Genomic DNA, 20,484 nt, shown 5'->3' with positions numbered 1-20,484 from the left:
CCGTTACAACAAAAACTATTGCCCCCGAAAAGATGGTATAAATCAAGGCCAGTAAACACAGCTAATTTCTTTCTCTTGAAGCACACAATTTTTTTTTAATTTCAAATATGTGAACTCGAATCAGGTACATAGCGAAACTGAATCCATTTTTGCAATAAAAAAAATGAGGTTGTCTGTAAAGTCGGTTTACTGACGATAGTTTAACGTGATAACGTCATAAGAAAATACTGATTGAATGGTTGCATTTTCAAAAGAAAATTTTAATTTTATTTGTTCGCTAGATATTTTGTATGGATATAGAGAATGAGTTAACATTAACATAACATAATATACTTTAACATAACATAACATAACATAACATAACACAACATAACATAACATAACATAACATAACATAACATAACATAACATAACATAACATAACATAACATAACATAACATAACATAACATAACATAACATAACATAACATAACATAACATAACATAACATAACATAACATAACATAACATAACATAACATAACATAACATAACATAACATAACATAACATAACATAACATAACATAACATAACATAACATAACATAACATAACATAACATAACATAACATAACATAACATAACATAACATAACATAACATAACATAACATAACATAACATAACATAACATAACATAACATAACATAACATAACATAACATAACATAACATAACATAACATAACATAACATAACATAACATAACATAACATAACATAACATAACATAACATAACATAACATAACATAACATAACATAACATAACATAACATAACATAACATAACATAACATAACATAACATAACATAACATAACATAACATAACATAACATAACATAACATAACATAACATAACATAACATAACATAACATAACATAACATAACATAACATAACATAACATAACATAACATAACATAACATAACATAACATAACATAACATAACATAACATAACATAACATACCATAACATAACATTACATTACATTACATAACATAACAAATTACCCCGTATTAAAGCACTTATCAACAGCTTTCATTTGATACCCATATTGTACATACACAACCAAAGGTTACCCGGGTCCACGTTTTGACCTATATCTCGAGACCCCAGTCACGGAGCGGCATGAAAAATACTCTGTACTAAAGCATTCACCAACAGCTTTCATTTGATACCCATATTGTACATACACGTCCGAAGGTTACCCGGGTCCACGTTTTCACCTATATCTTGAGACCCTATCTACCAATAGGTATTCAAACTATACGGAAATCATCTTCAATACCTACTTAACAATGTGTGTAAGTTTGGTTTAATTCGGTTCAAAGACACGGCGGGTCCACGTTTTGGCATATATTTCGAGACCCTAGTCATCAATAGGTATGAAAACTACCCCGTATTAAAGCACTTATCAACAGCTTTCATTTGATACCCATATTGTACATACACAACCAAAGGTTACCCGGGTCCACGTTTTGACCTATATCTCGAGACCCCAGTCACGGAGCGGCATGAAAAATACTCTGTACTAAAGCATTCACCAACAGCTTTCATTTGATACCCATATTGTACATACACGTCCGAAGGTTACCCGGCTCCACGTTTTCACCTATATCTTGAGACCCTATCTACCAATAGGTATTCAAACTATACGGAAATCATCTTCAATACCTACTTAACAATGTGTGTAAGTTTGGTTTAATTCGGTTCAAAGACACGGCGGGTCCACGTTTTGGCATATATTTCGAGACCCTAGTCATCAATAGGTATGAAAATTACCCCGTATTAAAACACTTATCAACAGCTTTCATTTGATATCCATATTGTACAAACACATTCTAGGGTCCACGTTTTGGTCTCTATCTCGAGACCCTAGTCACGGAACGGATGGAAATACTCTGAACTAAAGCTTTCACCAACAGCTTCCATTTGATACCCATATTGTACATACACATCCGAAGGTTACCCGGGTCCACGTTTTGACCTATATCTCGAGACCATATCTACCAATATGTACCCAAACAATACGGAAACCATCTTCAATACCTCCTTAACAATGAGTGTAAGTTTGGTTTAATTCGGTGCAAAGACACGGCGGGTCCACGTTTTGGCATATATTTCCAGACCCTAGTCATCAATAGGTATGAAAATTACCCCCTATTAAAGCACTTATCAACAGCTTTCATTTGATATCCATATTGTACAAACACATTCTAGGGTCCACGTTTTGGTCTCTATCTCGAGACCCTAGTCACGGAGCGGATGGAAATACTCTGAACTAAAGCATTCACCAACAGCTTCCATTTGATACCCATATTGTACATACACATCCGAAGGTTACTCGGGTCCACGTTTTGACCTATATCTCGAGCCCTATTTCCAAAATAAAATATAATCCTTGTTACTCGTGGATGATGTAGCTTTCGAATGGTGAAAGAATTTTTAAAATCGGTCCAGTAGTTTTTGAGCCTATTCATTACAACCAAACAAACAAAGTTTTCCTCTTTATAATATTAGTATAGATATGGTAAATATTACCATACATTTTTTCCTTCAGATATAATAAAAAAATAATAATAATAACATTAAAACAACAGGTATTATTAACAAACTTGGTTTTATTTGAAATTCTTCAAGTAAATCAAAATAATAATAATCAATAAGAAGGCATATGCCAATACAAATACGTGAATTTATATATGTACATATGCGCATACACATACATACATATATACGCTCACTTAAGTAGGGGAGAGCAAGATGTCGAACGTTGCCGTTCGTTTGCTTTGTTTGCTTTGTCGTTCCTTCCGCTCTTTCGCTTGCAGTTCATTCAATGCAATGAGCAAGGTAACTACATATGAGCAAGGTAACACTAATATGAGCAAGGTAACACTAATATGAGCAAGGTAACTACATATGAGCAAGGTAACACTAATATGAGCAAGGTAACACTAATATGAGCAAGGTAACTACATATGAGCAAGGTAACTACATATGAGCAAGGTAACTACATATGAGCAAGGTAACTACATATGAGCAAGGTAACTACATATGAGCAAGGTAACACTAATATGAGCAAGGTAACTACATATGAGCAAGGTAACTACATATGAGCAAGGTAACTACATATGAGCAAGGTAACTAATTACATATGAGCAAGGTAACTACATATGAGCAAGGTAACTACATATGAGCAAGGTAACTACATATGAGCAAGGTAACTACATATGAGCAAGGTAACGGCAATGAGCAAGGTAACACTAATATGAGCAAGGTAACTACATATGAACAGTAATGAGCAAGGTAACACTAATATGAGCAAGGTAACTACATATGAACAGTAATGAGCAAGGTAACACTAATATGAGCAAGGTAACTACATATGAACAGTAATGAGCAAGGTAACGACACATTTTTTCGTGCGTGCAGCCTGTTAAATCGAATTATAAGACGTTATCACGTCAAAATGTTTTACTAAACCTACAGTGTTCACTATAATTCACACTTTCTTTATATTATCGGTTAATTTTAAAAGTTGGTAATGCCAGCTCATCTCATCATTTATATAAACTTGTACATTAAAGGGCCATCAAGTGACTATGTCAGGCGATTAATATAAAAGTATAAGCTTTCCCTAAATATTAGGAACATTCCTTGGCCGGATAAAAATTGGGGTCGCTCTGGTAACGTAGACCAAACTGTAGTAGAAACGACAGCTTGTGGTATGATTATACCAGCTGCTGGGGCACTTTCAAAACGACTTTGATATTTTAATAGCTGTACCAGCGTTGTATCTTGTGAGCTGTGTATTTGTGAATTTAGAGCATTGATAAAGTTTTCAAGTAGCATAAATCGCCCTATGCTCCAATGGGCGATAAAGGAAACGAATGTAATGATGAGTACAAATCGCTTTGCATCCAACACCCGTTTTACTTACCTTTTTCGTTTCTTTTTTTTCAAGACAATAACAATACGAATCGGTACGGCAACTAATTTTGTTTATCCATAACAATCTTCTCCTAGTAAAGAAATGAATATTGTGCGCGTACTGGTGTGGTGTGAATTCGAGCTTTATGTGGTTGTGTATGGGCTCCTCTAGCTTGCGATGTTAGAAAGCCAAGCCGTTTTTAATGAGCTTAGTGAGAGTTCACTTGACTTTTCAAAAAAAAAGTTTTTGACGTGATAACGTCTTATAATTCGATTTAACAGGCTGCACGCACGAAAAAATGTGTCGTTACCTTGCTCATTACTGTTCATATGTAGTTACCTTGCTCATATTAAATGTGTCGTTACCTTGCTCATTACTGTTCATATGTAGTTACCTTGCTCATATTAGTGTTACCTTGCTCATTACTGTTCATATGTAGTTACCTTGCTCATATTAGTGTTACCTTGCTCATTACTGTTCATATGTAGTTACCTTGCTCATATTAGTGTTACCTTGCTCATTACTGTTCATATGTAGTTACCTTGCTCATATTAGTGTTACCTTGCTCATATGTAGTTACCTTGCTCATATTAGTGTTACCTTGCTTATATTAGTGTTACCTTGCTCATTGCATTGAATGAACTGCAAGCGAAAGAGCGGAAGGAACGACAAAGCAAACAAAGCAAACGAACGGCAACGTTCGACATCTTGCTCTCCCCTACTTAAGTGAGCGTATATATGTATGTATGTATATGCGCATATGTACATATATAAATTCACGTATTTGTATTGGCATATGCCTTCTTATTGATTATTATTATTTTGATTTACTTGAAGAATTTCAAATAAAACCAAGTTTGTTAATAATACCTGTTGTTTTAATGTTATTATTATTATTTTTTTATTATATCTGAAGGAAAAAATGTATGGTAATATTTACCATATCTATACTAATATTATAAAGAGGAAAACTTTGTTTGTTTGGTTGTAATGAATAGGCTCAAAAACTACTGGACCGATTTTAAAAATTCTTTCACCATTCGAAAGCTACATCACGAGTAACAAGGATTATATTTTATTTTGGAAATAGGGCTCGAGATATAGGTCAAAACGTGGACCCGGGTAACCTTCGGATGTGTATGTACAATATGGGTATCAAATGAAAGCTGTTGATAAGTGTTTTAATACGGGGTAATTTTCATACCTATTGATGACTAGGGTCTCGAAATATATGCCACAACGTGGACCCGCCGTGTCTTTGAACCGAATTAAACCAAACTTACACACATTGTTAAGTAGATATTGAAGATGATTTCCGTATAGTTTGAATACCTATTGGTAGATAGGGTCTCGAGATATAGGTCAAAACGTTGACCCGGGTAACCTTCGGATGTGTATGTACAATATGGGTATCAAATGGAAGCTGTTGGTGAATGCTTTAGTTCAGAGTATTTCCATCCGTTCCGTGACTAGGGTCTCGAGATAGAGACCAAAACGTGGACCCTAGAATGTGTTTGTACAATATGGATATCAAATGAAAGCTGTTGATAAGTGTTTTAATACGAGGTAATTTTCATACCTATTGATGACTAGGGTCTCGAAATATATGCCAAAACGTGGACCCGCCGTGTCTTTGAACCGAATTAAACCAAACTTACACACATTGTTAAGTAGGTATTGAAGATGATTTCCGTATAGTTTGAATACCTATTGGTAGATAGGATCTCGAGATATAGGTCAAAACGTTGACCCGGGTAACCTTCGGATGTGTATGTACAATATGGGTATCAAATGGAAGCTGTTGGTGAATGCTTTAGTTCAGAGTATTTCCATCTGCTCCGTGACTAGGGTCTCGAGATAGAGACCAAAACGTGGACCCTAGAATGTGTTTGTACAATATGGATATCAAATGAAAGCTGTTGATAAGTGCTTTAATACGGGGTAATTTTCATACCTATTGATGACTAGGGTCTCGAAATATATGCCAAAACGTGGACCCGCCGTGTCTTTGAACCGAATTAAACCAAACTTACACACATTGTTAAGTAGGTATTGAAGATGATTTCCGTATAGTTTGAATACCTATTGGTAGATAGGGTCTCAAGATATAGGTGAAAACGTGGACCCGGGTAACCTTCGGACGTGTATGTACAATATGGGTATCAAATGAAAGCTGTTGGTGAATGCTTCAGTACAGAGTATTTTTCATGCCGCTCCGTGACTGGGGTCTCGAGATATAGGTCAAAACGTGGACCCGGGTAACCTTTGGTTGTGTATGTACAATATGGGTATCAAATGAAAGCTGTTGATAAGTGCTTTAATACGGGGTAATTTGTTATGTTATGTAATGTAATGTAATGTTATGTTATGGTATGTTATGTTATGTTATGTTATGTTATGTTATGTTATGTTATGTTATGTTATGTTATGTTATGTTATGTTATGTTATGTTATGTTATGTTATGTTATGTTATGTTATGTTATGTTATGTTATGTTATGTTATGTTATGTTATGTTATGTTATATTATGTTATGTTATGTTATGTTATGTTATGTTATGTTATGTTATGTTATGTTATGTTATGTTATGTTATGTTATGTTATGTTATGTTATGTTATGTTATGTTATGTTATGTTATGTTATGTTATGTTATGTTATGTTATGTTATGTTATGTTATGTTATGTTATGTTATGTTATGTTATGTTATGTTATGTTATGTTATGTTATGTTATGTTATGTTATGTTATATTATGTTATGTTATGTTATGTTATGTTATGTTATGCTATGTTATGTTATGTTATGTTATGTTATGTTATGTTATGTTATGTTATGTTATGTTATGTTATGTTATGTTATGTTATGTTATGTTATGTTATGTTATGTTATGTTATGTTATGTTATGTTATGTTATGTTATGTTATGTTATGTTATGTTATGTTGTGTTGTGTTATGTTATGTTATGTTATGTTAAAGTATATTATGTTATGTTATATTAATGTTAACTCATTCTCTATATCCATACAAAATATCTATCAAACAAATAAAATTAAAATTTTCTTTTGAAAATGCAACCATTCAATCAGTATTTTCTTATGACGTTATCACGTTAAACTATCGTCAGTAAACCGACTTTACAGACAACCTCTTTTTTTTTTTTCTTGACGGAGCACTGGATTAATTGATATACATACATATTAACTTATATATGTATTATATTTAATTTTGTCCATGACAGAATAGTTTTTGGTGCAATATTGCAATAGAATTGTAATATTATGTATTGATATATTTTTTATCTTAAAACACATTTTATCTCTAAACGGCAAAAGGCTGATCCTTGCCATCCTCATGGTATTTAATGTACGTTTCGCCATGCGTAAAGTCTCTTGTGCCCTCAAGTCGGCCGCGCGGCGGCGCTTTCTCATAGTCGAAGGCTTTCTCCGATTTGCCATATAAGCGGTTTGCCTCCTCAATTTGTTCGCGATATTTACCCACAACAACTTTTTTGCCACTTACTGGATCTGTTATGTCACCCAATGGATAAACCACTTTTTCTACTTTATGCGAAATCAACCGGGTCAAACGTTGTGACAGCTCGCGTATCAGCACAACATCGCCTGTTTTGCACACTTTTTCAGGATCATAAGCAAACAAAAATTCATCCTTCTTGAAGTACTGCAAACAAAAGATGCAAATATTAGCTCCAAAAGTTTCCACGAAATTTGCGCGCTCACCATATTCAGATTGGTATCCAATTCCATGCGTCGTATGCGTATTTTGGAAGCATTTTTCTTTATGCAAGGCATGCACTGCCCCAATAGAATTGCACCACGAGTAGCCATTTGCCGGAATACAGTGATTAAATAATATTGTATTTTAAAGTTTTTAAACAGTCTATACAAAAGAAATAAAAAAAACACGCGATATGAAATGTCAAAATGAGAACAGCTGCTCGCACCCAGCTGGTATTCAACTGTCAGCAACAATGATTTTTTTTCGGATTGGCGTTATAGGCAAACAAAAGCTAATACGCCCTTCGCCAAATGCAAGACGTCATTTTTTGACACATCGCGTTATCAGCTGTTTTTGTGATTTGGTTTAAAGTGGTTTTTTATTTGAGCAGCGAAAAATTGCACAAAAAAGAATCAAAATACAAAGTGCGTATAAAAATAAACAAAAGCTATAAATTCGATATACAGCAGGAGCAGCAAGCGCAGCAATTAATCAACGACTGGATGCACATGAAGCGGTGAAGCGTTTTAACGGAAAACGCCAGTAACAGCAACACGAAAACATGGTAAGCTAAACAAATACAGTACGCATTTGAAGCCAAATAACTGCTGCAAACTCTCTTTTTCGATTAAGAGCTACGAGGATGACGAATATCACGTGGACACGTTCCCAAAGGACTTTGGCTATGGTTCTTTCGATCAAGATGGCTTAGAAGCGCCCGGTATGGGCGGAGGTGAATCCAAGCCACGCATTCTGCTTATGGGTTTACGTCGGTCGGGCAAAAGTTCCATACAAAAAGTGGTATTCCACAAAATGTCACCCAATGAGACGCTCTTCTTAGAATCAACGAGCAAAATCGTCAAGGATGACATCAACAATTCCAGCTTTGTGCAGTTTCAGATTTGGGACTTCCCAGGACAAATAGACTTCATAGATCCCACATTTGACTCAGATATGATATTTGGTGGTTGTGGTGCTTTGGTGTTTGTAATCGATGCCAAGGATGACTACAATGAGGCGCTGACAAAGTTTAAAAACACCGTTATAAAAGCTTACAAAGTAAATCCGCGCATCAAATTTGAGGTCTTTATACATAAGGTAAGGGTGTGACGCAGTTGCGTGTGCGATGGAAGGGTGTTGTCGGCTCATTGCAAGTGTTATCAGTGTGAATTGTGGGAAAGTAGCAGTTGTTCAAATCAACAAAGTACAGCAGTAAAAAAATATGTGTTATTATATATAGGGTGGGCCATATAAAATTTGCTTTTTGAATCGGCTATACAAAAAAAAAAAACGAATCAATATTTTTTCAAACTTTTTTTTTTATTTTGAAGATTGAACATTGTCATTTATGAATGAAAAATAATATCGTTCAAATGACTGCCACGACTGGCTTAGAGTAGGCCATTCGATCAACCCAATTTTTAGGCACATTTTCGATTGTTTGGGTTCCAATTCCATGAATGGCAACTTCGATTTCTTGTTTTAAGGCATCAATCGTCTCTGGATGGTTCGCATAGCATTTGTCCTTAACGGCTCTCAACAAAAAATAGTCCAACGGGCTTAAATCACAGCTCCGAGGCGGCCAATTGATATCGGAATTTCGGCTGATTCTTCGGTTTTCAAAAACGGTAGCCCAAAGTTCGAGTGTAACTTTGGCAGTGTGACAAGTTGCACCGTCCTGTTGAAACCAAATGTCGTCCATGTCATCCTCTTCAATTTTTGGAAATAACTCGTTGGGCATGTCACGGTAACGCTCGCCATTTACTGTAACAGCGGAAGAAGAAGAAGACTCACCACTTTGGAAATAAGTTTTCAATATTTTCCAATTTTGTTCAAGCGTATAGCGTCATATTTCGTAAATGTCAAACCTTTAAGTAAATTGTGAACACATTTGACATGTCATTTGTGTTACCATTCTCAAAAAAATAGGTGGTTCAAAAAGCAAACGCTATATACCCCACCCGTTAAATATACTTACATATGTATGAAAAACACTTAGCATTCGCTTTATTTTTTTTTTAATTCCTGACTAAATTACTATTACTGCTTTGTAACAAATTTCTCGGATTATGTCTGATGAAATGTAATTCACATATTTCTTATTATTTTATTTTCTCTTATTTTACTCAGGTGGACGGTATTAGCGATGACTCAAAAATGGAATCACAGCGGGACATACATCAGCGCGCATCCGATGATCTAAGCGATGCCGGCCTAAATCAGATACATTTGAGTTTTCATTTAACTTCCATCTACGACCATTCGATATTCGAAGCGTTCTCTAAAGTAGTGCAAAAATTAATACCCCAATTGCCGACGTTGGAGAATCTACTCAATATTTTTATATCGGTAATTAAGCCTAATTGATTTGATTGGAACAAAAAAATATATGCATAATACTTGCTGCTCTTTTGCCTTAGCACTCGGGTATCGAGAAAGCGTTCCTGTTTGATGTGGTTTCGAAGATCTACATTGCCACCGATTGCTCGCCAGTAGATATGCAGAGCTATGAGCTTTGCTGTGACATGATCGATGTGGTGATTGATCTCTCGAGCATTTATAGGTGAGTACAAAAAATGTACTTTCAACTTTACATTGCTACTTACGCATTTCGATTTTCAACTAGCTCCGAAGAAACCGCCTTCGATCATGAAAGCTCTAGTCTCATCAAACTAAACAACAATACGATTTTATATTTGCGAGAAGTTAATAAATTTCTTGCTTTGGTCTGCATATTACGCGAAGAGAATTTCAATCGACAAGGTGTGATCGACTATAATTTTCTGTGCTTCCGCAAAGCTATCAGTGAAGTTTTTGAGTTGCGTTTGAAAAGCCAAAAACTCGAAACTTTAGATGAACAAATTGAGACCGAAGATGTGGTGGACGAGGATGAAGATGAACTCGATGCGCACGTCAACGAGAATCACTTAAACTAATGTGTTAAAAAAGAAACTCGTCTATTAACATAAAACGTATGCGCGTGATTCGTCTTTACCAACGCGCTAGTTCCATAAAATCTTTAAGACCATTTACAACAACAATACCAACAAGAGATTCAGTGTACAGGATGTCTACATTTATGTTAGGAAATTGTATTTCAAGTATTTCTAAATATGCGTAAATTTTTATGTTGCCAACGTTAAAGCGCACCTATAACCAAGACAATTTTATATACATATTGAACCCTACATAATTGAAAACAGCTTTAAAATATACTTTTTGAAATTTTCTCGCACTTCGATTTATTTGTACGTTACTGTGCCTTTATTGTAACTATTATTATTTCAATGCTTATCCTTACGTATTTAATTACAAAACAAATAAAATAATAAAAACCGCTTTTCTCAAGATAAGCATAAGAACTCGTGCAACAAGAAAAAATTGAAAAATACAGACGTTTTACCAGAAGAGAGTTGAGATATTGACATTTTTATACTAGCTCACACTTTTTCTAAAATATATAGTATATTGTGAAGAAGGATGGAAAAATATGTGAAAAGTTGTAGTTGTCTTACTTTTGTTGATAATTAAAAATAAAACTGTTTAATGACTTCCTTTATAATGACATAAATTAAACAAAAAATCTTTAATTTTTCAATTGTCTTACGCGCTAAGTTAATAGGTGGAGTAGGACTTCTGCATTTTCGTGTTAAGTTGAGGTAAAGGTTAACTACAACAATTTCGAAACGGAGTGAAGAGAATTATAATATGGGTGGGTTCCAGCCACGGAATAAGTACGGCAATGTTGTTGTTGTTGTTGTAGCAGAATCTTCGCCCTGTCAGTGTAGTGTAATCACCGGTCGTCTTCGTCTAGCTCATCTAACGGTATGCCCAGGAAACTAGCTGTTTCGACGGGTTGGGCCCAGAGGGAAAGGGGTGTTAGATGAGTGGGTTTGATGGGGCATGTGAAAAGGTGGTTAGTGTCGTGCGGGGTGCTTTCACATGTCGGACATATGTTTAGTATGTCAGGGTCGATTCTGGATAAGTAGGAGTTTAACCTGCTACAGTATCCAGAACGTAATTGTGCCAAGATTACACTCTCGGGGAAGCTGGAGCTTTTCATCTGCAATAGGTGGTGGTTGGACTCCGATAACGGCATTCGGGGGTCGGGAGCTTAAGAAGGTGGCAAGGGTCTCCCGATGAATGTCGTTTATGGCCTGTCTGATCCTGGACCGGTCTGTCTGTTTTGTCCAGGATCTCGTCCACGTAGTTGATGAAGTGCCTCCTGATGTGCTTAGGAGGTGGCTCAGGCTCAAGCAGGTGTCTGCATGGGTGAAGCCTACGGTGACACCCTAGCAGAAACTGCTTGCTGAGCAGTTTGCTATGCTCCTTCACAGGAAGCATGTGAGCCTCGTCATGTAGGTGTTGTATTGAGGACATCAGGAGACATCCTGTCGCGGTCCTAATTGCAGTATTTTGGCAGGTATGGAGCGTCGTCCACTGCGTATCACTGGTTCCAGGCGCAGCATAGTTAAGAACCGGTCGGCCTATTGCTTTGAAAGTCGACAGCAACATTTCTTTGACTTTGCCTCAAGTGCTGCCGGCGAGCGACTTGAGGACCTTGTTGCGATTCTGTACTCTCGTTGCAATAGCGGTTGTGTGCGCTGAGAAGGAGAGCAAGCTGTCAAAGGTGACTCCCAAAATTCTGGGGTTATTTACCGTCGGTATTGGGGTATCATCGACGTGTACCTGAAGTTGCAGCTTGACCTCCTTTGTCCAGGTGGTAAAAAGGGTCGCCGTGGATTTAGTGGGAGAAATTTTTAGGTTTCTCGCAGTGAAGAAGCGAGAAAGGCGGGCGAGGTAGTCGTTTACTTTTGTGCATAGGCCATCAATGTCATAGTCCGACGCCATTATCGTGCAGTCGTCGGCGTATGAGACCAGTGAGACTCCCTCTGGTGGCTGGGGGAGTTTCGAAATGTAGAAATTAAAAAGCAAGTACAGCAATATTGCACCCTTGTTACTTTACGCTTTAACCAAGGCATAGACCTTGTAACGAGGAAGATGGAACGCCACTCTGAAGTATGCGACGGTTACAGCTTTGAGGTTGCGTTCGGCATTTTTAACCCCCTCACCCACAAAAACAAATTATCGCTAATGCTCAGCTGATGACCTACTGTGATATTTGAAAGCGTTAGAAAGAAAAACGGGCATTTTGACTTATGATTGTATTTAAAAACTGATGAGATATAAGTTGCCATGGGAAAACATTTTCTTTGGCGTTACACGAGTCAGATCTTGGGAATAAATGTTTATTTTGTTCAGAACTTTGGCACAACGAACATATGTCTACTTCAAATCAGGTAGTAATCCAGTCTAGCTTATTGTTTCAATAAAAATCGTAAATAAAAAATATTGATTGAATACCAAACTTTCTGACCTCGTCCTCCATGATCACTGTGCAGAGAAATTTTTTGTGTTGCATGTTTATCTAGTCAACGTTTTGTTGATATACTACATATATATACTATTGGCGCTTATATCCTCTTTCGGTGTTTGGCCGAGCTGCTCCTCTTTGTGGCGTGCGTATTGATGTTGTTTCACAAATGGAGGGATCTACAGTTCTAAGCCGACATTGAACGGCAGATATTTTTTATGAGAAGCTTTTTCATGGCAGAAAGGTGTTTCACGGAAATTCGAACCTACGCCTTCGCAATGGTAGTCACCCACCCACCAATCCATTCGGCTAAGGGGCCGCCATAATTGATACATCGATTAATTTTGCACACATTGCAAAGTTTACTTTTCTGTTGTTTGGCACTTATTTTACATACACGCACATAGTCCATAAAGTCTGCGTACACCTTACAAATATTTTTAAATCGATTAAAAACACAACATAAATTCATAGTTGAAAACATATTTTATTTATTTATGCTTCAATTACATTCTTAAGTAACAAAATCGAAAGAAAATAACAAGATTCGTCACCTCATTCTTTACATAACGGTAAGTTGTTGCAGCAACATGTAAATATAGCAACCAGAAAGTCTGCGTACAGTTTTAAAACATATGGGGGAAAACTTTATAAAGAATATACAAAAACTAAAATTAATATTTTGTTGGATAGCCACGATGTTCCAGGACTTCACTCAATCTATTTGGCATTGAGTTTATTAACTTCTCTGCTTCCTCAGTTGTAATCTTCACCCATTCTGCGCGCATAACACTTCGAAAAGCCAACTTACTTGTTATTACGTCCTGTCGAACTCATGTTTCTAATAGAACACACAGATGCTCAATAGAATTCAGATCGAGCGACTGGTGGTGTTTTTGAGCTTTTTTGGAGCGTTTTACCAGAGCCAAAGCTTAAAGGGTTATATGCAGTTAGAAGGCTGAAAAACGACGAATTTTCCATAACTTTTTCTGAGAAAACTTCTAAATTTATTGATCTAAAAATTTGTACACATTTTATGTTATCTTTTAACTGTATTTTAATACTTAGTATTAGTAAAAATATTCATTTGGAAAGGAGCTACAGCTGATCTTCGGAAGCTCCTCTCAAAAAATACGTTTTGCGGTGACCTCTATATCTCTGAACTAGATCCTCTGAAATTAAAAATAACAAACTGATTTCGTTAAAGCAATGTTAAATCTTGTAATTATTCGAAGGAATAACAAAAATAAATTTTTTTTGACAAAATGGCGGTTTCTCAAAAAACAAATCTATTTTTGACCAAAGTTTCGGCCTTAAATTGTTTATAAAAAATATTTATCTGTGATTAATTAGTAAAAAATATATTTAAGAAGCTCGTGTTAAAATTTGAGACTAATCGGTTTAGCTCTTTTCGAGTAATGTTGGTCACCGACTTTGAAAACACCATTTTGAGAAAAAGGCGTTTAAAGTTTGAGAAGTACTTTACAAGCACTCTGAAACGCCTTTTCAAACTTGCGTGTAACTTCGAAAATATTCACTGGAACGATATTAAATTTTCTGTGTCTATTCTTAAATATATGTAGCTACATTAAGAACAAAAATTTTAATTTTTTGAATTTTCTAACTGTATATAAACCCCTTAACGATCTCGGCTGGGTGTGTGTTTGGGCATTTATCTTTTTGTTCAAATACCTCGATTTATCCACAATATCGATTCAATAAATTCTAACTGACCCACAACACTCACCGTCATGCTTTACCACACCACAACTCCACCACCGCCGTGTACCAACAAGATTTTATTTCTCAAGAGCAGTACCTGATTTGCGCCAAACAATTTGACGACCTCTTATCCCAAAAATACAAAATTTACTTTCGTCTGAAGAAATTATATGTTTCCAAAACTATGGTGGCTTATTTACAGGGTTGGCCATATTAAACTGACCCATGTGATTATTAAAAAAATATGGAAAAAGAAACATTTTTTTGTGTTTCATTGTGAAAAACATTTAATTTAGTTCAAGGAGATTCGTTTACATCACTTTTTGAATATGATATCGCGCAAGTGGTCGCCCTTAGCTCGTATAGCGTAATGTGCCCGTTTTTCGGCGTTTTCCATAGTTTTAGCCAGCGTCTCGGCCGATATGGCGGCTATTTCCCGTCGGATATTGGCCTTAAGTGCGCCTAGTGTCTTTGGCTTGTTGACGTAAACCTTAGATTTCAAATTACAGTAAAAAGTTATAGGGTTACTCAATGGGTCAGTTTAATATGGCCAACCCTGTATATAATTATTAGCAAATTCAATGCGCTTTCTTTTGTTCACAAGTGAAATAAACGACTTTCTTCGAGCGACTCCCCCAAGACATCCAGCTTTTCTAGCAGTTTCCGCACAAATACTTTTTTTAAATGTTTACGTTTTTACACAACATTTGCCATATTGAGTCTTCTGCGTTCTTCTCGGACCGATAGTGTTCATGGACGCCCAGACTTGGGCTTAGATGTTAAAATCCCGATTTGCTGGTAATGATTTACTATGCGTTGAAAAAAAAAACCTAATAAAGTAACGGTATTATTACAAGAAACAAGCTGTACGCAGACTTTCGGGTTGTTATATTTACATGTTGTTGTTACCGTTATATAAACAGTGAATTGGGGAGTCTTGTTATTTTCTTTTGATTTTGTAGCTTGAGAATGTAATGCAAGAATAAATAAATAAAATGTTTTCAATTATAAATTTACAATGTGTTTTTAATCAATTTAAAAATATTTGTAAGGGGTACGCAGACTTTATGGGCCATGTGTATATAGATGAAGGAGAATAAATAAATATATAATAAAATAAAATTAATGACGTTTTCCACCAATATTTAATGGACTATGTTTAAGTTCGTGCGGTTTTACAACAGATGGCGTAACTTGATTATTATTCCATCGATCCACATTTCCAAACATTCATTGGAGAGCTACTGTCGTAAGGCACAAACGTCAGTATAAGTTTTTTATTTGAAGCGTAAACAACAATATTTTTACCACACTTGAAAATGTCGAATTTCGTGCCAAATAATGTGTTTTTGCGGGGAATTCTTCTTCATTATTTTAATATGAAGAAAAAAGCAGCCGAAAGTCATCGTATCTTGGTGGAAGTTTATGGTGAGCATGCTCTAGCTGAGCGAACGTGCCAGAAGTGGTTTGCACGCTTTAAAAGTGGTGATTTTGGCTTGGAAGACGAAGAACGCGAGGGTGCGCCGCCAAAGTTCATGGATACCGAATTGGAGGAATTGCTCGATCAAGATCCGGCTCAAACGCAAGAAGAGGTTGCAAAAACTTTGGGAGTTGATCAATCAACCATTTCCAAACGTTTAAAAGCCATGGGAATGATCCGAAAGGTAGGCCATTGGGTGCCGTATGAATTGAAGCCAAGAGACGTTGAACGCCGTTTTATGGCATGCGAACAACTGCTTCAACGGCACAAAAGAAAGGGTTTTTTGCATCGAATTGTGACTGGCGATGAAAAGTGGGTCCATTACGACAATCCAAAACGTCGGGCAACGTATGGATGCCCTGACCATGCTTCAACATCGACGTCGGCGCAGAATATTCATGGCCTGAAGGTTATGCTGTGTATCTGGTGGGACCAGCTGGGTGTTGTGTATTATGAGCTACTGAAACCGAATGAAACGATTACGGGGGATGTCTACCGACGACAATTGATGCGTTTGAGCCGAGCACTGCGAGAAAAACGGCCGCAATACGCCGATAGACACGACAAAGTTATTTTGCAGCATGACAATGCTCGGCCACATGTTGCACAAGTGGTCAAAACATACTTAGAAACGCTCAAATGGGATGTCCTACCCCACCCGCCGTATAGTCCAGACCTTGCGCCATCCGATTACTATCTCTTCCGATCGATGCAACATGGCCTGGCTGACCAGCACTTCCGTAATTACGATGAAGTCAAAAAATGGATCGATTCGTGGATTGCGGCAAAACCGACCGAATTTTTCACAAAGGGAATCCGTGAATTGCCAGAAAGATGGGAAAAAGTAGTAGTAAGCGATGGACAATACTTTGAATATTAAATTTGTAACCATTTTACGTCAATAAAGTTTCAAATTTCGAAAAAAAAACCGCACGAACTTAAACATAGTCCTATACATTGATAATATCGATATTGACGGTAATGAAAATGATGAAGAAAAGAATACGGTAAACATGCAAAATTAATTTTTATGATGCCGATTTAAAAACTTTGCACACAAAATTAGCAGGCACTTTGCGACAGTTGGATTGCTATACGTTTCCAGATACTTTAAAAAATAGTGCAACACAGCGCAAGTGATTACAACTCGAACACACCCGAATATTACACAACTTTATTTAAAACGTCTGCATCCCTAACATTTCACAAAGAGCTCCAAATAACCGAATTTGTTTGGTGACTATTTGATTATGAGAATTAGTATTAAAAATTACGTCAACACGAAGCTATTAATGGCAACTTTAATGCAATAGCGAAATAATTTCTAATGTATATATATACATAAAAATATCTGCCGTTTGGAGTCGGCTTATAACTGTAGGCCGATATTTCTTTGAGGAACTTCTTCATGACAAAAATACACTCGAATGGTCAACCTTGCCTGTTTGCCCCAATACATGAAGTTACATAAACCCATCTGCGTTTCCCATTTTACATTTGCTACAGTTATTCGAATTAATTCTTACTGAATTTCTATGTAGAGTCTCTAAACGGGCCTCGAATAGAATATCGTCAATAGCTTTCTTAGCAAATAGTTTTTGAGTGTCGGTTAAGCTGCGATATTGATACGCCCAACTTATACCCACAATATCGGCTTCATCGTTGAATTGTTTCACTTGCTTATAGGATGTACCCCTCTGCTCAGTACAAATCCTTTTTGAACTAGGTGCAGGCAAACCATATGCGCGATTTGTATTGTTCTTCGGAGGCGTCAACTACGAAATAAACAATGAGATAATTATCATTTCTTTACACGAACAACAACAGACTAACTTCCACAATCAATTCATCCTCATCAGCATCATTCTGCAAAGTGTTATCACAAGTATCATCGAGTTTATCAAACCTACTATCTTCACAGTGATTCCAATCGTCGTCTTCCTCTTCCAGCGGGTCTTTGCACTCGTGCAGAAAAGAGAAGTGATCGAAATATACCCACTTATTTTCGGGTCGTTTGCCCAGTCTGATTGCTCTTTTTGTTTTGTGCAATTTACGCCTATATATCGATCGTAAACTGTTGATTTTTCTCTTTACCATATCCACATCAGCGTTTGGATCAATTTCGCGCATTTTCTCTGCCAGCTCGAGGTAAGCACTATTTTTTGCTTCACGATCTTTATACACTTCGCTGCCAGTCTTCCAAAGCTCTGGCTTTGAACGGTACAACTTAATAAACTCTATCCAGAATTTGTGTTGAGCTGTTATTTTTAGAGCCATATTAACAATATCGGCGTCATCGTTGGGTGGTTGACTTGTTCGCTGATACGACATATCTATTGAATCATTGCGCCACGTATTTGAGCTAGGTGATGGCGACTGATAAGTGGGTGTTCTAGTGGTTTTCTCACGATCGTACTATAGAAGACATGGTAGGCAACTAAATGTAAAATTTTCTTGTAGCTGAATTAATACTCACCTGCAGAGTCGCGTCACTCTCCTCACCATCGGTCTGCGCTGAGTTGTCATCATTAATTCTACTAAAGCTACTGTCCTCACAGTAATCTTCCCAACTGTCCTCCTCCACTTTCGATGTTTCTTTGCATTCGCGTAGAAAATTGAAATGATCGAAGTACACCCATTTGATCTTAGGCTGCATACCTAGCTTGATATCTTCCTGTGCTTTATACCTTTTGCGCCTATAGCAGGAACGCAAACTGTTGATTTTTTTTTTTACCGTATCAACAGTAGCTGTTGGATCAACTTCGCGCATTTTTTTCACTAGCTCCAAATAGGCACGCTTCTTCCCCTGTCGATCCTTATATACTTCACTTCCATATTTCCACAGCACTGGCAATGATTTGTACAACTCAATGAATTCGACCCAGAATTCTTGTGGCGACGTTGTATTTAAACTGGTATTCATAACAAGACAAAGGTGAAAAACAAACGGTAATAGCGCAAACAAAACTTATTTTGATATTTTTCCCCAAACAGCTTGAATGTTTGCATCAAATACTTGTTCGTATTAGGGCTACCAACCCACCGATTTTTATATGATCAATGGCAAGGATGATAGAATGTCAGGTTGCGCCTTCCGCATTCGCTGTGTCGTCGGAGCCTATGAATAAATAAACAAAAGGAAAGGGAGCTACTTGTTTGTGAGTAGGCCAAAGCAATGGAAACAACCAAACACAAGAAATTATACGCACATACGCATACGTTCTGGGCACGGCATCTTCCGCATAAAAACCGAAAAACAAACTGCATTTGAAGGCTTAATATTAATTTGTGCTTCCACAATTTAACACACGATTCTTCGTTTTCATTAGTCTGAAACTCACAAATCGCAATATTATCAAGCCATCCACTGAATTTTCACAAACACATACATTTTATCCTCCTTCTGTTTTCTTCGTTTGGTTTGTATTGCGAAGGGTGGTGACGTCAGACTTGTAAAAATCGTGCGAAGAATAAAGTAACTGCTTTTTAATGGCGCCACGTTAGATACACAATTCGTCTTGATTCTTCAGCTAGAACCGCGTAAGCGGGTATCGCGCCAATCAAGAAAAGAATATAAATGAATTTTACAATTGAATGTTATTCGAAAAGCGTCTTCTACTATTTACAAAAGTTGTTTTTTTGCAATGTTCAAAACATCAAAACTTGAAATATTAGTGGGGGATCTCACATAACATATGTAACTATAAACATTAAAAAATTTTCAAAAGAGGATTATATTTACTGGAAATTATTATATGACCTTTTCTCAGCACCAAGTCTCCAAGTCAAGCAAAATATAGATTCCCGACATATATTATTTAATTTTACTCTAACTTGTTTTGAAATGTGAATAACAAACATGCAAAAGTTTCATGGCTACAGTGGAAACGGAACACTTTAATCACGGCACAAACGGAAATCGCAAACTAATCGTTTTTGAAAAGACAGAGTGAAAATTGTCTGTGAAAACGAGAATGAAAACTTTTTTCACTTCACGTTTGCATAGAAAGAGAATTGACCTCTTGGTAGAGTGCTCGCGGAACTTATTTAGATTGCTCAGTGGTAAACATATTTAATTAACCATTAATTAATTTAACTATTACTATAATAATTCATTCAATTAACCATTAAATATGCTGACTTCAAATAAGGAAATAATATCTGTTATGCGTGAGAAGTATAGGCAGGATTTAACAGCAAAAGTAG

General features: G+C 36.4%; 3 protein-coding genes across 3 annotated transcripts; 1 reads left to right on the top strand and 2 right to left on the bottom strand.

Moving 5' to 3' along the window:
• Nucleotides 1-7,161: 7,161 nt before the first annotated feature.
• On the bottom strand, nt 7,162-7,954 carry LOC129245180 (28S ribosomal protein S17, mitochondrial). The gene is made up of 2 exons (XM_054883204.1): nt 7,705-7,954; nt 7,162-7,645 (listed from the first exon to the last, which is right to left on the bottom strand). Exons 1-2 carry the CDS (start codon nt 7,810-7,812, stop codon nt 7,286-7,288), a joined length of 468 nt encoding a protein of 155 aa, XP_054739179.1. The 5' UTR covers nt 7,813-7,954; the 3' UTR covers nt 7,162-7,285.
• A 13-nt stretch (nt 7,955-7,967) lies between these two features.
• LOC129245179 (ras-related GTP-binding protein C) lies at nt 7,968-11,119 on the top strand. The gene is made up of 5 exons (XM_054883203.1): nt 7,968-8,267; nt 8,336-8,800; nt 9,833-10,051; nt 10,123-10,265; nt 10,329-11,119. Exons 1-5 carry the CDS (start codon nt 8,265-8,267, stop codon nt 10,636-10,638), a joined length of 1,140 nt encoding a protein of 379 aa, XP_054739178.1. The 5' UTR covers nt 7,968-8,264; the 3' UTR covers nt 10,639-11,119.
• Nucleotides 11,120-17,237: 6,118 nt separating this feature from the next.
• On the bottom strand, nt 17,238-19,289 carry LOC129246114 (uncharacterized). Its single transcript, XM_054884662.1, has 3 exons — nt 18,755-19,289; nt 18,112-18,693; nt 17,238-18,053 (listed from the first exon to the last, which is right to left on the bottom strand). The coding sequence occupies exons 1-3, from the start codon at nt 19,199-19,201 to the stop codon at nt 17,742-17,744; spliced, it is 1,341 nt and encodes a 446-aa protein (XP_054740637.1). The 5' UTR covers nt 19,202-19,289; the 3' UTR covers nt 17,238-17,741.
• Nucleotides 19,290-20,484: the final 1,195 nt, after the last annotated feature.

The sequence above is a fragment of the Anastrepha obliqua genome, chromosome 4, assembly GCF_027943255.1.
Source record: "Anastrepha obliqua isolate idAnaObli1 chromosome 4, idAnaObli1_1.0, whole genome shotgun sequence".
Classification (NCBI taxonomy): Eukaryota; Metazoa; Arthropoda; class Insecta; order Diptera; family Tephritidae; genus Anastrepha; species Anastrepha obliqua.
The sequence above is the reverse complement of the archived record's forward strand: the minus strand, read 5'-3'. Positions and strand labels throughout refer to the sequence as shown.

What these genes read in the sequence shown, in the direction of transcription:
- LOC129245180 (XM_054883204.1), bottom strand. Translation starts at nt 7,812, where the DNA reads ATGGCTACTCGTGGTGCAATTCTATTGGGGCAGTGCATGCCTTGCATA. An exon ending in TGGATACCAATCTGAATATG is followed by an intron (nt 7,646 to 7,704) that starts GTGAGCGCGCAA and finishes TTTTGTTTGCAG; the next exon opens with TACTTCAAGAAGGATGAATT.
- LOC129245179 (XM_054883203.1), top strand. An exon ending in TTGAGGTCTTTATACATAAG is followed by an intron (nt 8,801 to 9,832) that starts GTAAGGGTGTGA and finishes TATTTTACTCAG; the next exon opens with GTGGACGGTATTAGCGATGA. An exon ending in TACTCAATATTTTTATATCG is followed by an intron (nt 10,052 to 10,122) that starts GTAATTAAGCCT and finishes CTTTTGCCTTAG; the next exon opens with CACTCGGGTATCGAGAAAGC.
- LOC129246114 (XM_054884662.1), bottom strand. Translation starts at nt 19,201, where the DNA reads ATGAATACCAGTTTAAATACAACGTCGCCACAAGAATTCTGGGTCGAA. An exon ending in AGAGTGACGCGACTCTGCAG is followed by an intron (nt 18,694 to 18,754) that starts GTGAGTATTAAT and finishes TGTCTTCTATAG; the next exon opens with TACGATCGTGAGAAAACCAC. An exon ending in AGGATGAATTGATTGTGGAA is followed by an intron (nt 18,054 to 18,111) that starts GTTAGTCTGTTG and finishes TTTATTTCGTAG; the next exon opens with TTGACGCCTCCGAAGAACAA.